At 63.7% G+C, this 25818-nt stretch overlaps 1 protein-coding gene across 1 annotated transcript in view; it reads left to right on the forward strand.

The window, feature by feature from the left end:
- The window catches only part of wdr45 (WD repeat domain 45), a 97681-nt gene that overhangs the window by 26359 nt on the left and 45504 nt on the right, over nucleotides 1-25818 (forward strand). The window contains exons 6-8 of the mRNA XM_072487958.1: nucleotides 5988-6067; nucleotides 8525-8647; nucleotides 10279-10364. Coding sequence (XP_072344059.1) covers nucleotides 5988-6067; nucleotides 8525-8647; nucleotides 10279-10364 — 289 coding nt within the window. The remainder of the gene's footprint in view (nucleotides 1-5987; nucleotides 6068-8524; nucleotides 8648-10278; nucleotides 10365-25818) is intronic.

Raw genomic sequence — 25818 nt, forward strand, 5'->3', positions numbered from 1 at the left:
CCTCGCGCTCTCCCTCCCTCGCGCTCTGCCTTCCTCGCGCGCTCCCTCCCTCGCGCTCTCCCTCCCTCGCGCTCTCCCTCCGTCACGCGCTCTCCCTCCGTCACGCGCTCCCCCTCCCTCGCGCGCTCCCCCTCCCTCGCGCGCTCCCCCTCCCTCGCGCGCTCCCCCCTCCCTCGCGCGCTCCCCCTCCCTCGCGCGCTCCCCCTCCCTCGCGCGCTCCCCCTCCCTCGCGCGCTCCCCCTCCCTCGCGCGCTCCCCCTCCCTCGCGCGATTGTCCGGATTGTTCTGGGCACAGATTAAGCAATTCTCTACGTAGTGTGTGACATCGATTTGTAAATCGGCTCACCAACAAAGCGGTCTGAGGTGGGCTAGGGTGGGTTCAATTCCTTGGTGTCCATGATTGTCATGGAACTGACAAATGATTTGGTTCCTGTCCTGGCTGGGGACTATATAAATGCCATCCTTTAAATTCACACTCGTGTGTGGTGATTGCGTTTCTGTATTTATCATACGGGGCTGGGAAGGTTCCCTTTAAAACTTCCCTGAGTTTCTCGTCCTCTTTCTGTGCCTTTGCTAGATCCTGAATATTGGTCTGTGAGACCTGAACCGCGTGTACTGGGGTGCTCTCGGGGGGGGGGGGGGGGTTCCAAAAATAACCATGCCTGGAGCCTGCCTTCGCTGGGGCGCCTGCTTTAACGTTTCCACGGAGAGAAGGACGGTGATGATTGCGAACCTTAATTATTCCGTATTTCCTATCCTTCGCTGTCTCTAAGGTATGGCGGAGTAATGGGGCTGAGGGTAGGGGTTTACGGTCCGCGGAAACAAATCCTCTTGTTTCCCAGAGCGGTAGGAATTCTGTCAAACTATGACAGACATACAAGCTGTCCGAATAGATGTCTGCTGGGGTCGGGAACGAGTCTGGGTGGTCTACCATATATGCAATCGCTGCCAGCTCTACTGCCTGCGAGCCTAAGTGTCCTGGCAACTTTAATGAAATTTCAACTACGGCGCGTCCCTGCGCGTCCTCTACATATATACCGCAACCGGTAATTCTCTCTCCATTTAACACTGTGGAGGAGCCATCCACATAAATCTTCAGAGGTGCGCACGTGTCTGTGGGCTGGGGTCTCTGGGGTGTACTACCTGTTTTCCTGGGGGGTGTTTTGGGAATAAATGGGCCTGTGTTGTGTTTTGTGGTGATGATCTCACATTCATGAGGGGTGCCTGCATACTGCAAATTATCGGCAGGAAGGTGTGGGTTTTGGTTCTCTTTACCGTGATGTCCCGTCCCTGCAAAAGAAGGGTCCCACGGGCTGCACGGATTTGGCTGACTGTGACATCTTTAAGTCGGCCGTCTAACAATAGCTGTGTCGGGGTGTGTTCTGTGAGGATGGTGATGGGGTTGAGTCCTGTAATGTAGGCAAAGTATTGTACTGCCCCAAAAAACTGCGAGCAGGTGCCTTTCACAGGCAGAAAACCCTTGCTCTATGGGGTCTAACACGCGTGAGGCGTATGCTACGGGGCGTAATTGGTCATGGCGTTCCTGGAGGAGCACGGCCGAAAGGGTTCGGTCGGTGCTTACAACTTCGATAGCGTTTGGGGAAAGTGGATCTGGGACCTGTAATGCGGGGGCTGTGCTGAGTGCTCTCTTTAAAGCATCCACGGCATCTGTATGCTGTGGAAGCCATTCCCAAGGTGTCTGCTTCTTGAGAAGTTCGGATAGGGGCGCTGCTTTAGTGGCAAAACCGTCAATATGGTTTCTGCAGTAGCCAACCAGTCCTAAAAATGACCGGAGGGCTGAGACATTGTGGGGAAGGGGCGATTTGACGATTGAGTCAATTCTCTTGTGCTCGATCTCTCGTTTACCATGAGTGATCACTGTTCCCAAGTAAATCACTTTTTCTTTCAAAATCTGGGCCTTCTTGGGTTGACTTTACAACCAATTTCTTTTAGGAGTGCTAGGAGCTCGGCGAGAAGCGAAATGTGCTCTCCCTTTGTGTCTGTCTGTTGTAACAAGTCGTGTACATACTGGACCAGACAATCGGGGCGGGAAAATTTTGCTAATCCATTTGCCAGCTGTCGGTAGAAAATGGAGGGGGCGTTGTGGAAGCCTTGTGGAAGGCACGTCCACATGTATTGTTGCCCTTGGAATGTAAAGGCGAATTTGTGCTGGCACGCTTTAGCCAATGGAATGGACCAAAAGCCATCACTAATGTCCAAAACCCAAATTTTTTTGACTGGAGTCCCTGTTTGAGCATGGTCTTGGGACTCGGGGCTACGGTGGGGGCTGCTGCTGGGGTTACTTTGTTCAGTTCCCGGTAATCAATGGTCAGTCGCCATGATCCATCCGGTTTCCTGACGGGCCAAATCGGTGCGTTGTTTGTGGAGGCTACTGATCTGAGTACGCCTTGACCCAACAAACTCGCTATTACTCTGGAGATTTCTCCCTCTGCTTCCTGGGGAAATCCGTACTGCTTCTGGGGTTTAGGGTCGGGACCTGTAATGTTCACAAAGCCAGCCAATTTGCCACAGTCGTGCTTGTGCTGTGCAAATGCTGCTTTGTGTTCCTGCAGGACTGCCCTAACCTGTTTCTCTGCACTAATGGCTCGAGGGTCGAACCAGAAATCTCCTACTGAGCTAATCCTGTTTACGTACTCTCCTACTGTGAGCGTGGCGGGGGCTCGTGCTGCCTTTGCCATTTTCCAAACACTGGATCAAAAGAACGGTTATGGGAGCTCATGAAATTGACCCCAAGGATATGTTCTGCTATCTGGGGCAGATCAACTAAAACTACAGGGTGCTTAGTTGTGATGTTCCCTATTTGTATTGCTACAGGGGCTGTGATGTGTCCCTGTTGTAAATGGCCTGTAAAACCGCTGAGTGTGATGGTGTCTGTTGTGGGCCACGTGTCTCGCTGAAACATCGTGGAGGAATTGAGTGTGGTGCGGGACCCTCCTGTGTCCCAAAGAAATTCTACGGGATGTCCCCGGACTTTGCCTGCCACTACCGGTCTACCGGACTTGTCCCAAAGGGTGTCACAGACCCAGGTTGGGGAGCCCGAACACCGTCAGTCGGTGCCGTTCATGGCTGTACTCTCTGAACGGGCACTAACGCTCTGGATCGGCTTTGCCCTATTCTTGTTTAGGGTGCCTGTTGGCTTCTCTGCTGCTTCTGGGACGCGTTGCACTCTCGTGCAAAGTGTCCTAGCTGGCCACAGTTGTAACATTCCTGAGCTGCTCCTGCCCTCATTTACCCATGCGGGGTTCTGGTGTGCTTTAACTGGGTTCATCTTTGCCTGCTCTTCATCGGGTGTTATAAATGAGGTTTTGCCTGCAATTGATTGCTCCCAAGCGCGGGACAATCTCTTCAAAACCCATTTTTCATTGTGGGCCCCATCTGAGGGGTCATAATTTGCACAAGCTTTTCGTCCTGCTTCTGTGGTGTGGGAGACTAGAATTCGGGTCCATTTGGCCATATTATCTGGGGACAAATGGGGACGGCTAACTCTCCAAAAACTGCGGTAAAGTGAATCCACAAACGTCCAGCAAACGCTGTGGGGTGCTCTGTCTTCTTTTGCCTCCACTTATTTAGGCCTTCTACGTAGCAGCATCGAGGATCGCTGTGTGCATCTCTTGGAGTGTGCCTCCTCCTACATTCTGTGGGTCGGGAAGGGCTGCCACGACTGAAGGGCCGAGGCTTAAAACTGTGAGCTTCACTTGCTCCTCTTCGTCCAGGCCGTACATGGTAGCCTGATGTTTGACTTTCGTGAAAAATTGGTGGGGGTCTGAAGTGGGAAGGAACGGTGTAATTTTTCCACACGCGTCCCGTAATTGGGTCAATGTTAACGGGGTTGTGTAAAGGAAGACTGCTTCTCCTGCGGCCCTGCGGTGTGTGGTTACAGGGTTCATGGGGGGGTGTTCTGCCTGTTCGGTTGGGGCGCTTTCCTTTTCTGGGGTTTTTCCTGCGTACATGTCCCATGCACGTATCTATGGGCAGTCTCGTTCAATTCCTGCCAATCGGGGCAGTTTTCTTGATCTAATTGGGGTCCGAATGTACTCTGAAATCCATTTTGAACGGAAAGCAGAGATTGCAATTCTGCAATTTGCTTCCGGTACTTTGCGTGGTCTACTGAGCTCTGCCTTTGTTCCGTTGTGGAAGTATGGAGTGCTCGTAGGGCTGCTTTTAAATCATTGCACTGTTTCTGCAATTTCTTGACTTGCTGTTCTGTTTCTTGTCTTACCAAGACCGCACGTTGCGTGTCCTGGTAGGCCTTATCGTATTGCGTCTGAAAACTGTTCAAATGCGCGAGACAAGACTGATGTGCCCTTTTGGCATCATCCACCTCTCTGTCCCTTGCTGCTAACTGCTCTTTCAGATCGCGGTTCTCCTTCTCTACCTCACTCACGTCTACCTCATTGGTTCTGCCTCTCTCCTCTATCTCTCTACGGAGCGCCCTAACCAGTTAGTAAGTTCAAAAGCAATGCTCATTTATTTACACACAGTCAAATCTACTCATGCATAAACTCTACAAACTAAACTACCACTATTACTGAAGCCTATACTTAGCTTCGGGTGCCCACTCAGTCAGAGGAACAATGGCCGTTGCTCGGTTCTGAGGCTGCTGGGTTGAGCTGTTTACAGGGTAGCAACTAGGAGCGTCTATCTCGTAGCGTGCGTTGACTTGGAACTTGGTCTGCTGCAGCTGCTAGGCAGGTCTCGCTCTTCGCCAAAGCCAAAGGAGAAAGATTCGCCCTTGGGGAATACCTTTTATACTAAAAAGGGCTTCGCGCGCTTTTGGGCGGGCCTTAAACTTGGCCTCGAATAATTGGGTCTTTCCCCAATCATTCGTATCGATTTCCTCCAATAGAGGGGTGGTTCCCTGATCGCTGGGCGTGTCCTGGTGACTGTCAGTCTGCTTTGTCTTAGTCTCTTCTGGTGCCGGGGTGTCTGCCTTAACATTGTGTATCTAAATGTTTCCCTTGTGTCCCCGGAGATGGCTCATTAGGATGTAGCTTGCTTAGCAGTTTCTGTCCGGTCTGAGAGCTTAAGGTTCTAATCAACAGACCGAGCTTGCACCTGCTCGTTTCTTAGCATTGTCCAATTTTCCCTGCATTCTTCGCCCTCCCTCCCTCGTGCCCGACCTCGCACCCTCCCTCCCTACCTTCCTCCCTCGCTCCCTCCCTCATGCCCTCTTCTCCCTTGTGCTCTCCCCCCCTCACACCCTCCCTCCCTCACACCCTCCCTCCCTCACACCCTCCCTCCCTCACACCCTCCCGCCCTCATACCCTCCTTCATTCCCTCACACCCTCCCCCATTTTCTGGCACCCACCCTCATTTTCTCATGCCCTCCTCATTGCCTCGCCCCCTACCCTCCCTCTCTCGCGCCCTCCTCCCTCGCCCCCTACCCTCCCTCTCTCATGCCTTCCCCCCTCGCCCCCTACCCTCAGTCCCTCGCCCCACCCTCCCACGCACCCTCAAGACGTTCCTTCAACAGACAACACGGCCTTGAACAGACAACACAGTAGCACAAGTGGACAGCACTGTGGCTTCACAGCGCCAGGGTCCCAGGTTCGATTCCCCGCTGGGTCACTGTCTGCGCGGAGTCTGCACGTTCTCCCCGTGTGTGCGTGGGTTTCCTCCGGGTGCTCCGGTTTCCTCCCACAGTCCAAAGACGTGCGAGTTAGATGGACTGGCCGTGCTAATTGCCCTTAGTGTCCAAAAAGATTAGGAGGGGTTATTGGGTTACGGGGATAGGGTGGAAGTGAGGGCTTAAGTAGGTCGGTGCAGACTCGATGGGCCGAATGGCCTCCTTCTGCACTGTATGTTCTATGTTCTCGAAGCTCACCTGTTTGACACGTCGGACTCTAATATCTCCCCCTGTGGCTCCAGGTCAGACTCTCTGATTGACGTCCCTCAGGGGCAGTTTGCTGGATTGAAGCGGCTATATAAATGCAGGTTGTTGTCACTGAGCCTCTTGTCTATTGCAGGCCTGTGTGACCTGTGTCCCAGTGTGGAGAAACAGCTGCTGGTATTCCCCGGGCACAAGTGTGGCAGTCTGCAACTCGTGGTGAGTAACGCCCTCCAGCCCCGACAACCCTCCCCATCTCTGTAACCTCCTCCAACCCCGACAACCCTCCCTATCTCTGTAACCTCCTCCAGCCCCTACAACCCTCCCCATCTCTGTAACCTCCTCCAGCCCCTACAACCCTCCCTATCTCTGTAACCTCCTCCAACCCCGACAACCCTCCCTATCTCTGTAACCTCCTCCAGCCCCTACAGCCCTCCCTATCTCTGTAACCTCCTCCAGCCCCGACAACCCTCCCTATCTCTGTAACCTCCTCCAGCCCCGACAACCCTCCCTATCTCTGTAACTTCCTCCAGCCCCGACAACCCTCCCTATCTCTGTAACCTCCTCCAGCCCCTACAACCCTCCCTATCTCTGTACCCTCCTCCAACCCCGACAACCCTCCCTATCTCTGTAACCTCCTCCAGCCCCTACAGCCCTCCCTATCTCTGTAACCTCCTCCAGCCCCGACAACCCTCCCTATCTCTGTAACCTCCTCCAGCCCCGACAACCCTCCCTATCTCTGTAACCTCCTCCAGCCCCTACAGCCCTCCCTATCTCTGTAACCTCCGCCAGCCCCTACAACCCTCCCTCTCTCTGTAACCTCCTCCAGCCCCTACAACCCTCCCTATCTCTGTACCCTCCTCCAACCCCAACAACCCTCCCTATCTCTGTAACCTCCTCCAACCCCGACAACCCTCCCTATCTCTAACCTCCTCCAACCCCGACAACCCTCCCTATCTCTGTACCCTCCTCCAACCCCGACAACCCTCCCTATCTCTGTACCCTCCTCCAACCCCAACAACCCTCCCTATCTCTGTACCCTCCTCCAACCCCAACAACCTTCCCTATCTCTGTACCCTCCTCCAACCCCAACAACCCTCCCTATCTCTGTAACCTCCTCCAACCCCGACAACCCTCCCTATCTCTGTACCCTCCTCCAACCCCGACAACCCTCCCTATCTCTGTAACCTCCTCCAACCCCGACAACCCTCCCTATCTCTGTAACCTCCTCCAGCCCCTACAACCCTCCCTATCTCTAACCTCCTCCAACCTCGACAACCCCCCCTATCTCTGTAACCTCCTCCAGCCTCGACAACCCTCCCTACATCTGTAAGCCCCACCAGCCCCTATAACCCTCCCTATCTCTGTAATCTCCTCCAGCCCCTACAGCCCTCCCTATCTCTGTAACCTTCCCCAGTCCCTACAACCCTCCCCATCTCTAACCTCCTCCAACCCTGACAACTCCCCCTATCTCTGTAACCTCCTCCAGCCTCTACAATCTTCCCTATCTGTCTAACCTCCTCCAGCCCCTACAGCCCTCCCTATCTCTGTAACCTCCTCCAACCCTGACAACCCTCCCTATCTCTGTAACCTCCTCCAGCCCCTACAACCCTCCCTATCTCTGTAACCTCCCCCAGTTCCTACAACCCTCCCCATCTCTAACCTCCTCCAACCCTGACAACTCCCCCTATCTCTGTAACCTCCTCCAGCCTCTACAATCTTCCCTATCTGTCTAACCTCCTCCAACAACCCTCCCTATCTCTGCAACCTCCTCCAGTCGCTACAACCCTCCATACTCCTGTCACCCCCTCCAGTTCCTCTGACCCTCCCTATCTCTGTAACCTCCTCCAGCCCCTATAACCCTTCCTATCTGAAATCTCCTCCAGCCCCTACAACCCTCCCTATCTGTATCCTCCTCCAGCCCCTATGATGCACGATCAATGACCACTAAAGCGAAGTTGTCGTCCAACCGGAGGCTTTAATAAGCTAGATGTTTTCCCCAGCAGCTCAGGTACAGAATGAAGGCTGCTGGGGTGGCACGGGCTCTTATACCCCGCCTAGCAGGGCTGAGCTACCATACATCCTAACCAATAGAAAGCATACAGTTTCCACCAATGATGCTCCAGCCTATCCGGTACCGTAATACCTATAATACCACACCCTACAACCCTCCCTATCTGTAACCTCCTCCAGCCCCTACAACCCTCCTATCTATAACCTCCTCCAGCCCTTACAACCCTCCATATCCCTATAAGCCGCTCCAGTCCCTCTGACCCGCCCTATCTCTGTAATGTTATGGTTTCACTGATTATCTACGAAAGTGTCGCTTTCAGCGCACTCAGGATTGCCGAGACAGTGCTCCCAGTCGCGGAATCACATCACTTTCTGGAGGGCAAGGAACAAGCTGTTTGATTGGTCCTGCTGCACCCCCACCTCATTCTTGCCAACTCCGCCCCCCCCCCCCCCCATTTCTTGAATCGCAATCTTGGACTTTGCCGCTCGACCGGGTAGGTCGTCGCAGGAGGAGGAGGCTGTTTCCTTTCCTGCCCGGCCCAGTTGGAATTTGCTGCATCCCCCGGAGAGGTGGACCTCTGACTGACCTCACTCCCTTGCTGCGTAGTGTTGTGAGTGATCGGCAGCCTCCTGACCGTCGCTAACAGTGCCTCTCTTTTGTAGGATCTGTCGAACACGAAGCCTGGCACCTCCTCGGCGCCATTCACCGTCAACGCCCATCAGAGTGAGATCGCCTGCGTCGCGCTCAACCAGCAAGGCAGTGTCGTGGCCTCCGCATCCAAGAAGGTATCGACCAGGGCGCGAGTTTGCTCACAGCCCCAGAACCTACTGACAAACAACGATCATCATCCGGAACATTCTTACTCCCTCCCCAACAATCCGGAACAATCCCTCAGACACGATCCGGAACAATCCCCCGGACACAATCCGGAACAATCCCCCGGATGTACACCGGGACATTCCCTGGGCACAATCTGGAACCATCCCCGGACCCGATCCGGAACAATCCCCTGGACTCGATCCGGAACCATCCTCTACTCGATCCGGAACCATCCCCTGGACTCGATCCGGAACCACCCCCTGGACACGATCCGGAACAATCCCCTGGACTCGATCCGGAACAATCCCCCAGACACAATCCGGAACAATCCCCGGACGCAATCCGGAACAATCCCCCGGACACAATCCAGAACCATCCCCCGGACACAATCCGGAACAATCCCCGGACACAATCCGGAACGCTCCCCCGGACACAATCCGGAACAACCCCCCGGACCCGATCTGGAACCAGACCCGATCCGGAACAAACCCCTGCACACAATCTGGAACAATCCCTCGGATGCGATCCAGGACAAATCCCCCCCGGACACGATCCGGAACATGCTCCCCACTCGATCCGGAACGTGCTCCCCACTCGATCCGGAACATGCTCCCCACTCTATCCGGAACGTACTCCCCACTCGATCCGGAACATGCTCCCCACTCGATCCGGAACATGCTCCCCGCTGGATCCGGAACATGCTCCCACTCGACTTGGAACATGCTCCCCACTCGATCCGGAACGTACTCCCCACTCGATCCGGAACATGCTCCCCGCTGGATCCGGAACATGCTCCCCACTCGATCCGGAACATGCTCCCCACTCGACCGGAACATGCTCCCCACTTGATCCAGAACATGCTCCCCGCACGATCCGGAACACGCTCCCCACTTGATCCGGAACATGCTCCCCACTCGACCGGAACATGCTCCCCACTCGATCCAGAACATGCTCCCCGCTCGATCCGGAACATGCTCCCCGCTCGATCCGGAACACGCTCCCCACTTGATCCGGAACATGCTCCCCGCTTGATCCGGAACATGCTTCCCGCTTGATCCGGAACATGCTCCCCACTCGATCTGGAACATGCTCCCCACTCGATCCGGAACATGCTCCCCACTCGATCCGGAACGTGCTCCCCACTCGATCCGGAACGTGGTCCCCACTCGATCCGGAACGTGCTCTCCACTCGATCAGGAACATGCTCTCCACTCGATCCGGAACGTGCTCCCCACTGGACCCGGAACATGCTCTCCACTGGATCCGGAACGTGCTCCCCGCTCGATCCGGAACGTGCTCCCCGCTCGCTCCAGCGGAGCGGCCTGTATCTCGCTGTTACTCTCACCTTCCCTAGTTACACACAATCCGATTCGGGGGTTGAGGGTGAGGTGGGTTGGTGGGTGGGGCGGGTTGGGGGTGGGGCGGGTTGGGGGTGGGGCGGGTTGTTGGGTGGGGCGTGTTGGGGGTGAGGCGGGTTGGTGGGTGGGGCGGGTTGGGGGTGAGGTGGGTTGGGGGGGCTGGGGGGTGTCGGGTTGAGGGGGTGGGGTTCAGAGGGGTGAACATTCCCCCTGGTTCTCTGTGTTTGATTTCTCTCCAGGGAACTCTGATCCGACTGTTCGACACTCAGACCAAGGAGAAGCTGGTGGAGCTGCGCAGGGGGACCGACCCGGCCACCCTGTACTGGTGAGAACGGGGGGGGGGGTCCTCGCCCACTCCCTCAGCCCACTCCCCCCACCCTCACGCACTCCCCCACTCACCCCACTCCCCAACCTCACCCCACTCCCCCACCCTCCCCCCACTCCCCCACCCTCACCCACTCCCCCACCCTCACCCACTCCCCCACCCTCACCCACTCCCCCACCCTCACCCACTCACCCACCCTCACCCACTCCCCCACCCTCACCCACTCCCCCACCCTCACCCACTCCCCCACCCTCACCCACTCACCCACCCTCACCCACTCCCACCCTCACCCCACTCCCCCACCCTCACCCCACTCCCCCACCCTCACCCCACTCCCCCACCCTCACCCCACTCCCTCACCCACTCCCCCACCCTCACCCCACTCCCCACCCTCACCCACTCCCCCACCCTCACCCCACTCCCCCACCCACTCCCCCACCCTCACCCCACTCCCTCACCCACTCCTCCACCCTCACCCCACTCCCCCACCCTCACCCACTCCCCCACCCTCACCCCAGTCCCCCACCCTCACCCCACTCCCCACCCTCACCCCACTCCCCCACCCACTCCCCCACCCTCACCCACTCCCCCACCCTCACCCACACCCACTCCCCCACGTTCACCCCACTCCCCTACCCTCACCCACGCCCCCACCCACTCCCCCACCCTCACCCCACTCACCACACTCACCCACTCCCCCACCCTCACCACTCCCCCACCCTCACCCCACTCTCCCACCCTCACCCCACTCCCCCACTCCCCACACTCACCCCACTCCCCCACCCTCACACCCCCACCCTCACACCACTCCCCACCCACACACCTCCCACTCCCCACCCTCACACCCCACCCTCACACCACTCCCCCACCCACACTCCCCACACTCACCCACTCCCCCACCCTCACTCACTCCCCCACCCTCACACTCCCACCCTCACCCCACTCCCCCACCCTCACCCACTCCCCCACCCTCACCCACTCCCCCACCCTCACCCACTCACCCACTCCCCCACCCTCACCCACTCCCCCACCCTCACCCCACTCCCCCACCCTCACCCCACTCCCCACCCCACTCCCCACCCCACCCCACTCCCCCACCCTCACCCACTCCCCCGCCTCACCCCACTCCCCCACCCTCACCCCACTCCCCCACCCTCACCCACTCCCCCACCCTCACCCCACTCCCCCACCCTCACCCACTCCCCCACCCTCACCCCACTCCCCCACCCTCACCCCACTCCCCCGCCCTCACCCACTCCCCCGCCCTCACCCCACTCCCCCACCCTCACCCCACTCCCCCACCCTCACCCACTCCCCACCCTCACCCCACTCCCCCCACCCTCACCCACTCCTCCACCCTCACCCCACTCCCCCGCCCTCACCCCCACCCCCACCCTCACCCACTCCCCCACCCTCACCCCACTCCCCCACCCCCCACCCTCACCCCACTCCTCCACCCTCACCCCACTCCCCCACCCTCACCCACTCCCCCACCCCCACCCTCACCCACTCCCCCACCCTCACCCCACTCCCCCACCCCCCACCCTCACCCCCACCCCCACCCTCACCCCACTCCCCCACCCTCACCCCACTCCCCCACCCTCACCCCCACCCCCACCCTCACCCCACTCCCCCACCCTCACCCCACACCCCCACCCTCACCCCACGCCCCCAACCTCACCCCACTCCCCCACCCTCACCCCACTCCCCCACCCTCGCCCCACTCCCCCACCCCCACCCTCACCCACTCCCCAACCCTCACCCCCCTCCCCCACCCTCGCCCCACTCCCCCACCCCCACCCTCACCCACTCCCCCACCCTCACCCCACTCCCCAACCCTCACCCCCCTCCCCCACCCTCACCCCACTCACCCCACTCCCCCACCCTACACCCCCACCCTCACCACTCCCCACCCTCACACTCCCACCCTCACCCCACTCCCCCACCCTCACCCCACTCCCCCACCCTCACCCCCACCCCCACCCTTACCCCACTCCCCCACCCTCACCCCACTCCCCCACCCTCACCCCACTCCCCCACCCTACACCCCCACCCTCACCCCACTCCCCCACCCTCACACTCCCACCCTCGCCCCACTCCCCCACCCTCACCCCACTCCCCCACCCTCACCCACTCCCCCACACTCACCCCACTCCCCCACCCTCACCCCACTCCCCCACCCACTCCCCCACCCTCACCCCACTCCCCCACCCTCACCCCACCCTCACCCACTCCCCCACCCTCACCACTCCCACCCTCTCCCCACTCCCCCACCCTCACCCCACTCCCCACCCTCACCCACTCCCCTACCCTCACCCCACACTCCCCCACCCTCACCCCACTCCCTCACCCTCACCCCCACACTCCCCCACCCTCACCCCACTCCCTCACCCTCACCCCCACACTCCCCCACCCTCACCCCACTCCCCACCCTCTCCCCACTCCCCCACACTCACCCCACTCCCCCACCCTCACCCCACTCCCCACACTCACCCCACTCCCCCACCCTCACCCCACCCTCACCCACTCCCCCACCCTCACCACTCCCACCCTCTCCCCACTCCCCCACCATCACCCCACTCCCCCACCCTCACCCCACTCCCCCACCCTCACCCACTCCCCTACCCTCACCCCCACACTCCCCCACCCTCACCCCACTCCCTCACCCTCACCCCCACACTCCCCCACCCTCACCCACTCCCCCACCCTCACCCCACTCCCCCACCCTCACCCACTCCCCCACCCTCACCCACTCCCCCACCCTCACCCCACTCCTCCACCCTCACCCCACTCCCCCGCCCTCACCCCCCACCCCCACCCTCACCCACTCCCCCACCCTCACCCCACTCCCCCACCCCCCACCCTCACCCCACTCCTCCACCCTCACCCCACTCCCCCACCCTCACCCACTCCCCCACCCCCACCCTCACCCACTCCCCCACCCTCCCCCCACTTCCCCCACCCCCCACCCTCACCCCCACCCCCACCCTCACCCCACTCCCCACCCTCACCCCACTCCCCCACCCTCACCCCCACCCCCACCCTCACCCCACTCCCCCACCCTCACCCCACACCCCCACCCTCACCCCACGCCCCCAACCTCACCCCACTCCCCACCCTCACCCCACTCCCCCACCCTCACCCCACTCCCCCACCCCCACCCTCACCCACTCCCCAACCCTCACCCCCCTCCCCCACCCTCCGCCCCACTCCCCCACCCCCACCCTCCCCACTCCCCCGCCCTCACCCCACTCCCCAACCCTCACCCCACTCCCCCACCCTCACCCCACTCCCCCACCCTACACACCCCACCCTCACCACTCCCCACCCTCACACTCCCACCCTCACCCCACTCCCCCACCCTCACCCCACTCCCCCACCCTCACCCCACTCCCCCACCCTCACCCCCACCCCCCACCCTTACCCCACTCCCCCACCCTCACCCCACTCCCCCACCCTCACCCCACTCCCCCACCCTACACCCCCACCCTCACCCCACTCCCCCACCCTCACACTCCCACCCTCACCCCACTCCCCCACCCTCACCCCACTCCCCCACCCTCACCCCACTCCCCACACTCACCCCACTCCCCCACCCTCACCCCACTCCCCCACCCACTCCCCCACCCTCACCCCACTCCCCCACCCTCACCCCACCCCCACCCACTCCCCCACCCTCACCACTCCCACCCTCTCCCCACTCCCCCACCCTCACCCCACTCCCCCACCCTCACCCACTCCCCTACCCTCACCCCCACACTCCCCCACCCTCACCCCACTCCCTCACCCTCACCCCCACACTCCCCCACCCTCACCCCACTCCCTCACCCTCTCCCCACTCCCCCACACTCACCCCACTCCCCCACCCTCACCCCACTCCCCCACACTCACCCCACTCCCCCACCCTCACCCCACCCTCACCACTCCCACCCTCTCCCCACTCCCCCACCATCACCCCACTCCCCCACCCTCACCCCACTCCCCCACCCTCACCCACTCCCCTACCCTCACCCCCACACTCCCCCACCCTCACCCCACTCCCTCACCCTCACCCCCACACTCCCGACCCTCACCCCACTCCCCCACCCTCACCCACTCCCCCACCCTCACCCCACTCCCCCACACTCACCCCACTCCCCCAGCCTCACCCCACTCCCTCACCCCACTCCCTCACACTCACCCCACCCTCACACTCACTCCACCTACCTCTCCCCACCCTCCCCACCCCACCCTCACCCCACTCCCCCACCCTCACCCCACTCCCCCACCCTCACCCACTCCCCTACCCTCACCCCCACACTCCCCCACCCTCACCCCACTCCCTCACCCTCACCCCCACACTCCCCCACCCTCACCCCACTCCCCCACCCTCACCCACTCCCCCACCCTCACCACTCCCACCCTCACCCCACTCCCCACCCTCACCCCACTCCCTCACCCTCACCCCCACACTCCCCCACCCTCACCCCACTCCCCCACCCTCACCCCACTCCCCCACCCTCACCCACTCCCCCACCCTCACCCCCACACACCCCCACCCTCACCCCACCCTCACCCACTCCCCCACCCTCACCACTCCCACCCTCTCCCCAATCCCCCACACTCACCCCACTCCCCCACCCTACACCCCCACCCTCAATTCCACTCCCCCACCCTCACCCCACTCCCCCACACTCACCCCACACCCCCACCCTCACCCCACTCCCCACCCTCACCCCACTCCCCACCCTCACCCACTCCCCCACCCTCACCCCACTCCCCCACCCTCACCCCACTCCCTCACCCACTCCCCCACCCTCACCCCACTCCCCCACCCTCACCCACTCCCACACCCTCACCCCACTCCCCCACCCTCACCCCACTCCCACACCCACTCCCCCACCCTCACCCCACTCCCTCACCCACTCCCCCACCCTCACCCCACTCCCCCACCCTCACCCACTCCCCCACCCTCACCCCACTCCCCCACCCTCACCACTCCCCACCCTCACACTCCCACCCTCACCCCACTCCCCCACCCTCACCCCACTCCCCCACCCCCACCCTCACCCCACTCCCCCACCCTCACCCCACTCCCCCACCCTCACCCCCACCCCCACCCTCACCCCACTCCCCCACCCTCACCCCACTCCCCCACCCTCACCCCACTCCCCCACCCTCACCCCACTCCCCCACCCTCACCCACTACCCCACCCTCACCCCACTCCCCCACCCACACTCCCCCACACTCAATTCCACTCCCCCACCCTCACCCCACTCCCCCACCCTCACCCCACTCCCCCACCCTCACCCCACTCCCCCACACTCACCCCACACTCCCACCCTCACCCCACGGCCCCAGCCTCACCCCACTCCCCCACCCTCACCCCACCCCCACCCTCACCCCACTCCCCACCCTCACCCCACTCCCCACCCTCACCCCACTCCCCCACCCTCACCCCACTCCCTCACCCACTCCCCCACCCTCACCCACCCTCACCCCACTCCCTCACCCACTCCCCCACCCTCACCCCACTCCCCCACCCTCACCCACCCTCACCCCACTCCCTCACCCACTCCCCCACCCTCACCCCACTCCCCCACCCTCACCCCACTCCCCACCCTCACCCACTCCCCCACCCTCACCCCACTCCCCCACCCACTCCCCCACCCTCACCCACTCCCCCACCCTCCCCCACTCCCCCACCCTCACCCCACTCCCCCACCCTCACCCCACTCCCCCACCCTCACCCCACTCCCCCACCCTCACCCCACTCCCCCACCCTCACCCACTCCCCCACCCTCACCCCACTCCCCCACCCTCACCCCACTCCCCCACCCTCACCCCACTCCCCCACCCTCACCCACACCCACTCCCTCACGTTCACCCCACTCCCCTACCCTCACCCACGCCCCCCACCCACTCCCCCACACTCACCCACTCCCCCACCCTCACCCACTCCCCCACCCTCACCACTCCCCACCCTCACCCCACTCTCCCACACTCACCCACTCCCCCACCCTCACTCCACTCCCCCACCCTCACCCCACTCCCCCACCCTCACCCACACCCACTCCCTCACGTTCACCCCACTCCCCTACCCTCACCCACGCCCCCCACCCACTCCCCCACCCTCACCCACTCCCCCACCCTCACTCCACTCCCCCACCCTCACCCCACTCCCCCACCCTCACCCCACTCCCCCACCCTCACCCCACTCCCCCACACTCACCCCACTCCCCCACCCTCACACCCCCACCCTCACACCACTCCCCCACCCACACACCTCCCCACTCCCCCACCCTCACACCCCCACCCACACTCCCCCACACTTACCCACTCCCCCACACTCACCCCACTCCCCCACCCTCACCCCACTCCCCCACACTCACCCACTCCCCCACACTCACCCCACTCCCCCACCCTCACCCCACTCCTCCACCCTCACCCCACTCCCCCACCCTCACCCACTCCCCCACCCTCACCCACTCCCCCACGCTCACCCACTCCCCCAGCCTCACCCACTCCCCACCCTCACCCCACTCCCCACCCTCACCCTACTCCCCCACCCTTCTCTCCCACCCTCACCCTACTCCCCCACCCTCACCCACTCCCCCACCCTCACCCCACCCTCACCCCACCCCCACCCTCACCCCACTCCCCCACCCTCACCCCACTCCCCCACCCTCACCCCACCCTCACCCCAATCCCCACCGTCACCCCTCTCCCTCGCCCTCCCCCACCCTCGCCCACACCCCACTCCCTCACCCTCACAGACAGAGACCTCGTCGCTGCACCTCCCCCACTGTGACCCTCACTGACACTGAGACCCCGACAGCGGTAATAAGGGGCGAAAAAGAGGGAACGGTGGAGGGAGAGGGGAAATGGAGAGAAGGAGATTGGTATGGGAGAGGCAATGAGTGGGGTCGGAGGGAGGCAATGAGTGGGGTCGGGGGGAGGCAATGAGTGGGGTCGGTGTGAGGCGATGAGTGGAGTCGGGGGGAGGCGATGAGTGGGGTCGGAGGGAGGCAATGAGTGGGGTCGGAGGGAGGCAATGAGTGGGGTCGGGGGGAGGCGATGAGTGGGGTCGGGGGGAGGCAATGAGTGGGGTCGGGGGAGGCGATGAGTGGGGTCGGTGAGAGGCGATGAGTGGGGTCGGGGGGAGGCGATGTGTGGGGTCGGGGGGAGGCAATGAGTGGGGTCGGGGGGAGGCGATGAGTGGGGTCGGTGTGAGGCGATGAGTGGGGTCGGTGTGAGGCGATGAGTGGAGTCGGTGTGAGGCAATGAGTGGGGTCGGTGTGAGGCAATGAGTGGGGTCGGGGGGAGGCAATGAGTGGGGTCGGTGTGAGGCGATGAGTGGAGTCGGTGTGAGGCAATGAGTGGGGTCGGTGTGAGGCAATGAGTGGGGTCGGTGTGAGGCAATGAGTGGGGTCGGTGTGAGGCAATGAGTGGGGTCGGGGGGAGGCAATGAGTGGGGTCGGTGTGAGGCGATGTGGGGTCGGTGTGAGGCAATGAGTGGGGTCGGTGTGAGGCGATGAGTGGGGTCGGTGTGAGGCGATGAGTGGGGTCGGGGGGAGGCAATGAGTGGGGTCGGTGTGAGGCGATGAGTGGGGTCGGTGTGAGGCAATGAGTGGGGTCGGAGGGAGGCGATGAGTGGGGTCGGTGTGAGGCGATGAGTGGGGTCGGAGGGAGGCGATGAGTGGGGTCGGGGGGAGGCAATGAGTGGGGTCGGGGGGAGGCAATGAGTGGGGTTGGTGTGAGGCAATGAGTGGGGTCGGTGTGAGGCGATGAGTGGGGTCGGGGGGAGGCGATGAGTGGGGTCGGGGGGAGGCGATGAGTGGGGTCGGGGGGAGGCGATGAGTGGGGTCGGGGGGAGGCGATGTGGGGTCGGAGGGAGCCAATGAGTGGGGTCGGTGTGAGGCGATGAGTGGGGTCGGTGTGAGGCGATGAGTGGGGTCGGTGTGAGGCAATGAGTGGGGTCGGGGGGAGGCGATGTGGGGTCGGGGGGAGGCAATGAGTGGGGTCGGGGGGAGGCGATTAGTGGGGTCGGTGTGAGGCAATGAGTGGGGTCGGGGGGAGGCGATGTGGGGTCGGAGGGAGCCAATGAGTGGGGTCGGTGTGAGGCGATGAGTGGGGTCGGAGGGAGGCAATGAGTGGGGTCGGTGTGAGGCGATGAGTGGAGTCGGGGGGAGGCGATGAGTGGGGTCGGGGGGAGGCGATGAGTGGGGTCGGGGGGAGGCAATGAGTGGGGTCGGGGGGAGGCAATGAGTGGGGTCGGTGAGAGGCAATGAGTGGGGTCGGGGGGAGGCGATGAGTGGAGTCGGTGAGAGGCAATGAGTGGGGTCGGTGTGAGGCGATGAGTGGGGTCGGTGTGAGGCAATGAGTGGGGTCGGGGGGAGGCGATGTGGGGTCGGGGGGAGGCAATGAGTGGGGTCGGGGGGAGGCGATGAGTGGGGTCGGTGTGAGGCAATGAGTGGGGTCGGGGGGAGGCGATGTGGGGTCGGAGGGAGCCAATGAGTGGGGTCGGTGAGAGGCAATGAGTGGGGTCGGAGGGAGGCGATGAGTGGAGTCGGTGAGAGGCAATGAGTGGGGTCGGTGTGAGGCGATGAGTGGGGTCGGTGTGAGGCAATGAGTGGGGTCGGTGTGAGGCGATGTGGGGTCGGGGGGAGGCAATGAGTGGGGTCGGGGGGAGGCGATGAGTGGGGTCGGTGTGAGGCAATGAGTGGGGTCGGGGGGAGGCGATGTGGGGTCGGAGGGAGCCAATGAGTGGGGTCGGTGTGAGGCGATGAGTGGGGTCGGAGGGAGGCAATGAGTGGGGTCGGTGTGAGGCGATGAGTGGAGTCGGGGGGAGGCGATGAGTGGGGTCGGGGGGAGGCGATGAGTGGAGGCAGTGTGAGGCAATGAGTGGGGTCGGTGTGAGGCGATGAGTGGGGTCGGGTGGAGGCGATGAGTGGGGTCGGGGGGAGGCGATGAGTGGGGTCGGTGAGAGGCAATGAGTGGGGTCGGAGGGAGGCGATGAGTGGAGTCGGGGGTAGGCAATGTGTGGGGTCGGGGGGAGGCAATGAGTGGGGTCGGTGTGAGGCGATGAGTGGGGTCGGTGTGAGGCGATGAGTGGGGTCGGTGTGAGGCAATGAGTGGGGTCGGAGGGAGGCGATGAGTGGGGTCGGTGTAAGGCGATGAGTGGGGTCGGGGGGAGGCAATGAGTGGGGTCGGGGGAGGCAATGAGTGGGGTCGGTGTGAGGCAATGAGTGGGGTCGGTGCGAGGCGATGAGTGGGGTCGGTGTGAGGCGATGAGTGGGGTCGGGGGGAGGCGATGTGGGGTCGGAGGGAGCCAATGAGTGGGGTCGGTGTGAGGCGATGAGTGGGGTCGGTGTGAGGCAATGAGTGGGGTCGGGGGGAGGCGATGTGGGGTCGGGGGGAGGCAATGAGTGGGGTCGGGGGGAGGCGATGAGTGGGGTCGGTGTGAGGCAATGAGTGGGGTCGGGGGGAGGCGATGTGGGGTCGGAGGGAGCCAATGAGTGGGGTCGGTGTGAGGCGATGAGTGGGGTCGGAGGGAGGCAATGAGTGGGGTCGGTGTGAGGCGATGAGTGGAGTCGGGGGGAGGCGATGAGTGGGGTCGGGGGGAGGCGATGAGTGGGGTCGGGGGGAGGCAATGAGTGGGGTCGGGGGGAGGCAATGAGTGGGGTCGGTGAGAGGCAATGAGTGGGGTCGGGGGGAGGCGATGAGTGGGGTCGGTGAGAGGCAATGAGTGGGGTCGGAGGGAGGCGATGAGTGGAGTCGGGGGGAGGCAATGTGTGGGGTCGGGGGGAGGCAATGAGTGGGGTCGGTGAGAGGCAATGAGTGGGGTCGGGGGGAGGCGATGAGTGGGGTCGGGGGGAGGCAATGAGTGGAGGCAGTGTGAGGCAATGAGTGGGGTCGGTGTGAGGCGATGAGTGGGGTCGGTGTGAGGCAATGGGTGGGGTCGGTTGGAGGCGATGAGTGGGGTCGGTGTGAGGCAATGAGTGGGGTCGGTGTGAGGCGATGAGTGGAGTCGGTGTGAGGCGATGAGGGGGGTCGGGGGGAGGCGATGAGTGGAGGCAGTGTGAGGCAATGAGTGGGGTCGGTGTGAGGCAATGAGTGGGGTCGGGCGGAGGCGATGAGTGGGGTCGGTGTGAGGCGATGAGTGGGGTCGGGGGGAGGCGATGAGTGGAGGCAATGTGAGGCAATGAGTGGGGTCGGGGGGAGGCGATGAGTGGGGTCGGTGTGAGGCGATGAGTGGAGTCGGGGGGAGGCAATGAGTGGGGTCAGTGTGAGGCAATGAGTGGGGTCGGGGGGAGGCGATGAGTGGGGTCGGGGGGAGGCGATGAGTGGGGTCGGGGGGAGGCGATGAGTGGGGTCGGGGGGAGGCGATGAGTGGGGTCGGGGGGAGGCGATGAGTGGGGTCGGGGGGAGGCGATGAGTGGGGTCGGGGGGAGGCGATGAGTGGGGTCGGAGGGAGGCGATGAGTGGGGTCGGAGGGAGGCGATGAGTGGGGTCGGAGGGAGGCGATGAGTGGGGTCGGAGGGAGGCAATGAGTGGGGTGGGGGGGAGGCGATGAGTGGGGTCGGTGTGAGGCGATGAGTGGGGTCGGGGGGAGGCGATGAGTGGGGTCGGGGGGAGGCGATGAGTGGGGTCGGGGGGAGGCGATGAGTGGGGTCGGTGTGAGGCGATGAGTGGGGTCGGGGGGAGGCGATGAGTGGGGTCGGAGGGAGGCGATGAGTGGGGTCGGAGTGAGGCGATGAGTGGGGTCGGAGGGAGGCGATGAGTGGGGTCGGTGTGAGGCGATGAGTGGGGTCGGGGGGAGGCGATGAGTGGAGGCAATGTGAGGCAATGAGTGGGGTCGGGGGGAGGCGATGAGTGGGGTCGGTGTGAGGCGATGAGTGGAGTCGGGGGGAGGCAATGAGTGGGGTCAGTGTGAGGCAATGAGTGGGGTCGGGGGGAGGCGATGAGTGGGGTCGGGGGGAGGCGATGAGTGGGGTCGGGGGGAGGCGATGAGTGGGGTCGGGGGGAGGCGATGAGTGGGGTCGGGGGGAGGCAATGAGTGGGGTCGGTGTGAGGCGATGAGTGGGGTCGGGGGGAGGCGATGAGTGGGGTCGGTGTGAGGCGATGAGTGGGGTCGGGGGGAGGCAATGAGTGGGGTCGGAGGGAGGCGATGAGTGGGGTCGGGGGGAGGCGATGAGTGGGGTCGGTGTGAGGCAATGAGTGGGGTCGGTGTGAGGCGATGAGTGGGGTCGGGTGGAGGCGATGAGTGGGGTCGGGGGGAGGCGATGAGTGGGGTCGGGGGGAGGCGATGAGTGGGGTCGGAGGGAGGCGATGAGTGGGGTCGGGGGGAGGCGATGAGTGGGGTCGGAGGGAGGCGATGAGTGGGGTCGGTGTGAGGCGATGAGTGGGGTCGGGGGGAGGCGATGAGTGGGGTCGGTGTGAGGCGATGAGTGGAGGCAGTGTGAGGCGATGAGTGGGGTCGGGGGGAGGCGATGAGTGGGGTCGGGGGGAGGCGATGAGTGGGGTCGGGGGGAGGCGATGAGTGGGGTCGGTGTGAGGCGATGAGTGGGGTCGGGGGGAGGCGATGAGTGGGGTCGGAGGGAGGCGATGAGTGGGGTCGGAGGGAGGCGATGAGTGGGGTCGGAGGGAGGCGATGAGTGGGGTCGGTGTGAGGCAATGAGTGGGGTGGGGGGGAGGCGATGAGTGGGGTCGGTGTGAGGCGATGAGTGGGGTCGGAGGGAGGCGATGAGTGGGGTCGGAGGGAGGCGATGAGTGGGGTCGGAGGGAGGCGATGAGTGGGGTCGGGGGGAGGCGATGAGTGGGGTCGGAGGGAGGCGATGAGTGGGGTCGGGGGGAGGCGATGAGTGGGGTCGGAGGGAGGCGATGAGTGGGGTCGGAGGGAGGCGATGAGTGGGGTCGGAGGGAGGCGATGAGTGGGGTCGGTGTGAGGCAATGAGTGGGGTGGGGGGGAGGCGATGAGTGGGGTCGGTGTGAGGTGATGAGTGGGGTCGGAGGGAGGCGATGAGTGGGGTCGGAGGGAGGCGATGAGTGGGGTCGGGGGAGGCGATGAGTGGGGTCGGGGGGAGGCGATGAGTGGGGTCGGGTGGAGGCGATGAGTGGGGTCGGGGGGAGGTGATGAGTGGAGTCGGGGGGAGGCAATGAGTGGGGTCGGGGGGAGGCAATGAGTGGGGTCGGGGGGAGGCAATGAGTGGGGTCGGGGGGAGGCGATGAGTGGGGTCGGTGTGAGGCGATGAGTGGGGTCGGGGGGAGGCGATGAGTGGGGTCGGGGGGAGGCGATGAGTGGGGTCGGGGGGAGGCGATGAGTGGGGTCGGTGTGAGGCGATGAGTGGGGTCGGGGGGAGGTGATGAGTGGGGTCGGAGGGAGGCGATGAGTGGGGTCGGAGGGAGGCGATGAGTGGGGTCGGAGGGAGGCGATGAGTGGGGTCGGTGTGAGGCAATGAGTGGGGTGGGGGGGGAGGCGATGAGTGGGGTCGGTGTGAGGCGATGAGTGGGGTCGGGGGGAGGCGATGAGTGGGGTCGGGGGGAGGCGATGAGTGGGGTCGGTGTGAGGCAATGAGTGGGGTCGGTGTGAGGCAATGAGTGGGGTCGGGGGGAGGCAATGAGTGGGGTCGGTGTGAGGCGATGTGGGGTCGGTGTGAGGCAATGAGTGGGGTCGGTGTGAGGCGATGAGTGGGGTCGGTGTGAGGCGATGAGTGGGGTCGGGGGGAGGCAATGAGTGGGGTCGGTGTGAGGCGATGAGTGGGGTCGGTGTGAGGCAATGAGTGGGGTCGGAGGGAGGCGATGAGTGGGGTCGGTGTGAGGCGATGAGTGGGGTCGGAGGGAGGCGATGAGTGGGGTCGGGGGGAGGCAATGAGTGGGGTCGGGGGGAGGCAATGAGTGGGGTTGGTGTGAGGCAATGAGTGGGGTCGGTGTGAGGCGATGAGTGGGGTCGGGGGGAGGCGATGAGTGGGGTCGGGGGGAGGCGATGAGTGGGGTCGGGGGGAGGCGATGAGTGGGGTCGGGGGGAGGCGATGTGGGGTCGGAGGGAGCCAATGAGTGGGGTCGGTGTGAGGCGATGAGTGGGGTCGGTGTGAGGCGATGAGTGGGGTCGGTGTGAGGCAATGAGTGGGGTCGGGGGGAGGCGATGTGGGGTCGGGGGGAGGCAATGAGTGGGGTCGGGGGGAGGCGATTAGTGGGGTCGGTGTGAGGCAATGAGTGGGGTCGGGGGGAGGCGATGTGGGGTCGGAGGGAGCCAATGAGTGGGGTCGGTGTGAGGCGATGAGTGGGGTCGGAGGGAGGCAATGAGTGGGGTCGGTGTGAGGCGATGAGTGGAGTCGGGGGGAGGCGATGAGTGGGGTCGGGGGGAGGCGATGAGTGGGGTCGGGGGGAGGCAATGAGTGGGGTCGGGGGGAGGCAATGAGTGGGGTCGGTGAGAGGCAATGAGTGGGGTCGGGGGGAGGCGATGAGTGGAGTCGGTGAGAGGCAATGAGTGGGGTCGGTGTGAGGCGATGAGTGGGGTCGGTGTGAGGCAATGAGTGGGGTCGGGGGGAGGCGATGTGGGGTCGGGGGGAGGCAATGAGTGGGGTCGGGGGGAGGCGATGAGTGGGGTCGGTGTGAGGCAATGAGTGGGGTCGGGGGGAGGCGATGTGGGGTCGGAGGGAGCCAATGAGTGGGGTCGGTGAGAGGCAATGAGTGGGGTCGGAGGGAGGCGATGAGTGGAGTCGGTGAGAGGCAATGAGTGGGGTCGGTGTGAGGCGATGAGTGGGGTCGGTGTGAGGCAATGAGTGGGGTCGGTGTGAGGCGATGTGGGGTCGGGGGGAGGCAATGAGTGGGGTCGGGGGGAGGCGATGAGTGGGGTCGGTGTGAGGCAATGAGTGGGGTCGGGGGGAGGCGATGTGGGGTCGGAGGGAGCCAATGAGTGGGGTCGGTGTGAGGCGATGAGTGGGGTCGGAGGGAGGCAATGAGTGGGGTCGGTGTGAGGCGATGAGTGGAGTCGGGGGGAGGCGATGAGTGGGGTCGGGGGGAGGCGATGAGTGGAGGCAGTGTGAGGCAATGAGTGGGGTCGGTGTGAGGCGATGAGTGGGGTCGGGTGGAGGCGATGAGTGGGGTCGGGGGGAGGCGATGAGTGGGGTCGGTGAGAGGCAATGAGTGGGGTCGGAGGGAGGCGATGAGTGGAGTCGGGGGTAGGCAATGTGTGGGGTCGGGGGGAGGCAATGAGTGGGGTCGGTGTGAGGCGATGAGTGGGGTCGGTGTGAGGCGATGAGTGGGGTCGGTGTGAGGCAATGAGTGGGGTCGGAGGGAGGCGATGAGTGGGGTCGGTGTAAGGCGATGAGTGGGGTCGGGGGGAGGCAATGAGTGGGGTCGGGGGAGGCAATGAGTGGGGTCGGTGTGAGGCAATGAGTGTGGTCGGTGCGAGGCGATGAGTGGGGTCGGTGTGAGGCGATGAGTGGGGTCGGGGGGAGGCGATGTGGGGTCGGAGGGAGCCAATGAGTGGGGTCGGTGTGAGGCGATGAGTGGGGTCGGTGTGAGGCAATGAGTGGGGTCGGGGGGAGGCGATGTGGGGTCGGGGGGAGGCAATGAGTGGGGTCGGGGGGAGGCGATGAGTGGGGTCGGTGTGAGGCAATGAGTGGGGTCGGGGGGAGGCGATGTGGGGTCGGAGGGAGCCAATGAGTGGGGTCGGTGTGAGGCGATGAGTGGGGTCGGAGGGAGGCAATGAGTGGGGTCGGTGTGAGGCGATGAGTGGAGTCGGGGGGAGGCGATGAGTGGGGTCGGGGGGAGGCGATGAGTGGGGTCGGGGGGAGGCAATGAGTGGGGTCGGGGGGAGGCAATGAGTGGGGTCGGTGAGAGGCAATGAGTGGGGTCGGGGGGAGGCGATGAGTGGGGTCGGTGAGAGGCAATGAGTGGGGTCGGAGGGAGGCGATGAGTGGAGTCGGGGGGAGGCAATGTGTGGGGTCGGGGGGAGGCAATGAGTGGGGTCGGTGAGAGGCAATGAGTGGGGTCGGGGGGAGGCGATGAGTGGGGTCGGGGGGAGGCAATGAGTGGAGGCAGTGTGAGGCAATGAGTGGGGTCGGTGTGAGGCGATGAGTGGGGTCGGTGTGAGGCAATGGGTGGGGTCGGTTGGAGGCGATGAGTGGGGTCGGTGTGAGGCAATGAGTGGGGTCGGTGTGAGGCGATGAGTGGAGTCGGTGTGAGGCGATGAGGGGGGTCGGGGGGAGGCGATGAGTGGAGGCAGTGTGAGGCAATGAGTGGGGTCGGTGTGAGGCAATGAGTGGGGTCGGGCGGAGGCGATGAGTGGGGTCGGTGTGAGGCGATGAGTGGGGTCGGGGGGAGGCGATGAGTGGAGGCAATGTGAGGCAATGAGTGGGGTCGGGGGGAGGCGATGAGTGGGGTCGGTGTGAGGCGATGAGTGGAGTCGGGGGGAGGCAATGAGTGGGGTCAGTGTGAGGCAATGAGTGGGGTCGGGGGGAGGCGATG

This window comes from Scyliorhinus torazame, chromosome 22 (genome assembly GCF_047496885.1).
Source record: "Scyliorhinus torazame isolate Kashiwa2021f chromosome 22, sScyTor2.1, whole genome shotgun sequence".
In the NCBI taxonomy this organism is placed as follows: domain Eukaryota; kingdom Metazoa; phylum Chordata; class Chondrichthyes; order Carcharhiniformes; family Scyliorhinidae; genus Scyliorhinus; species Scyliorhinus torazame.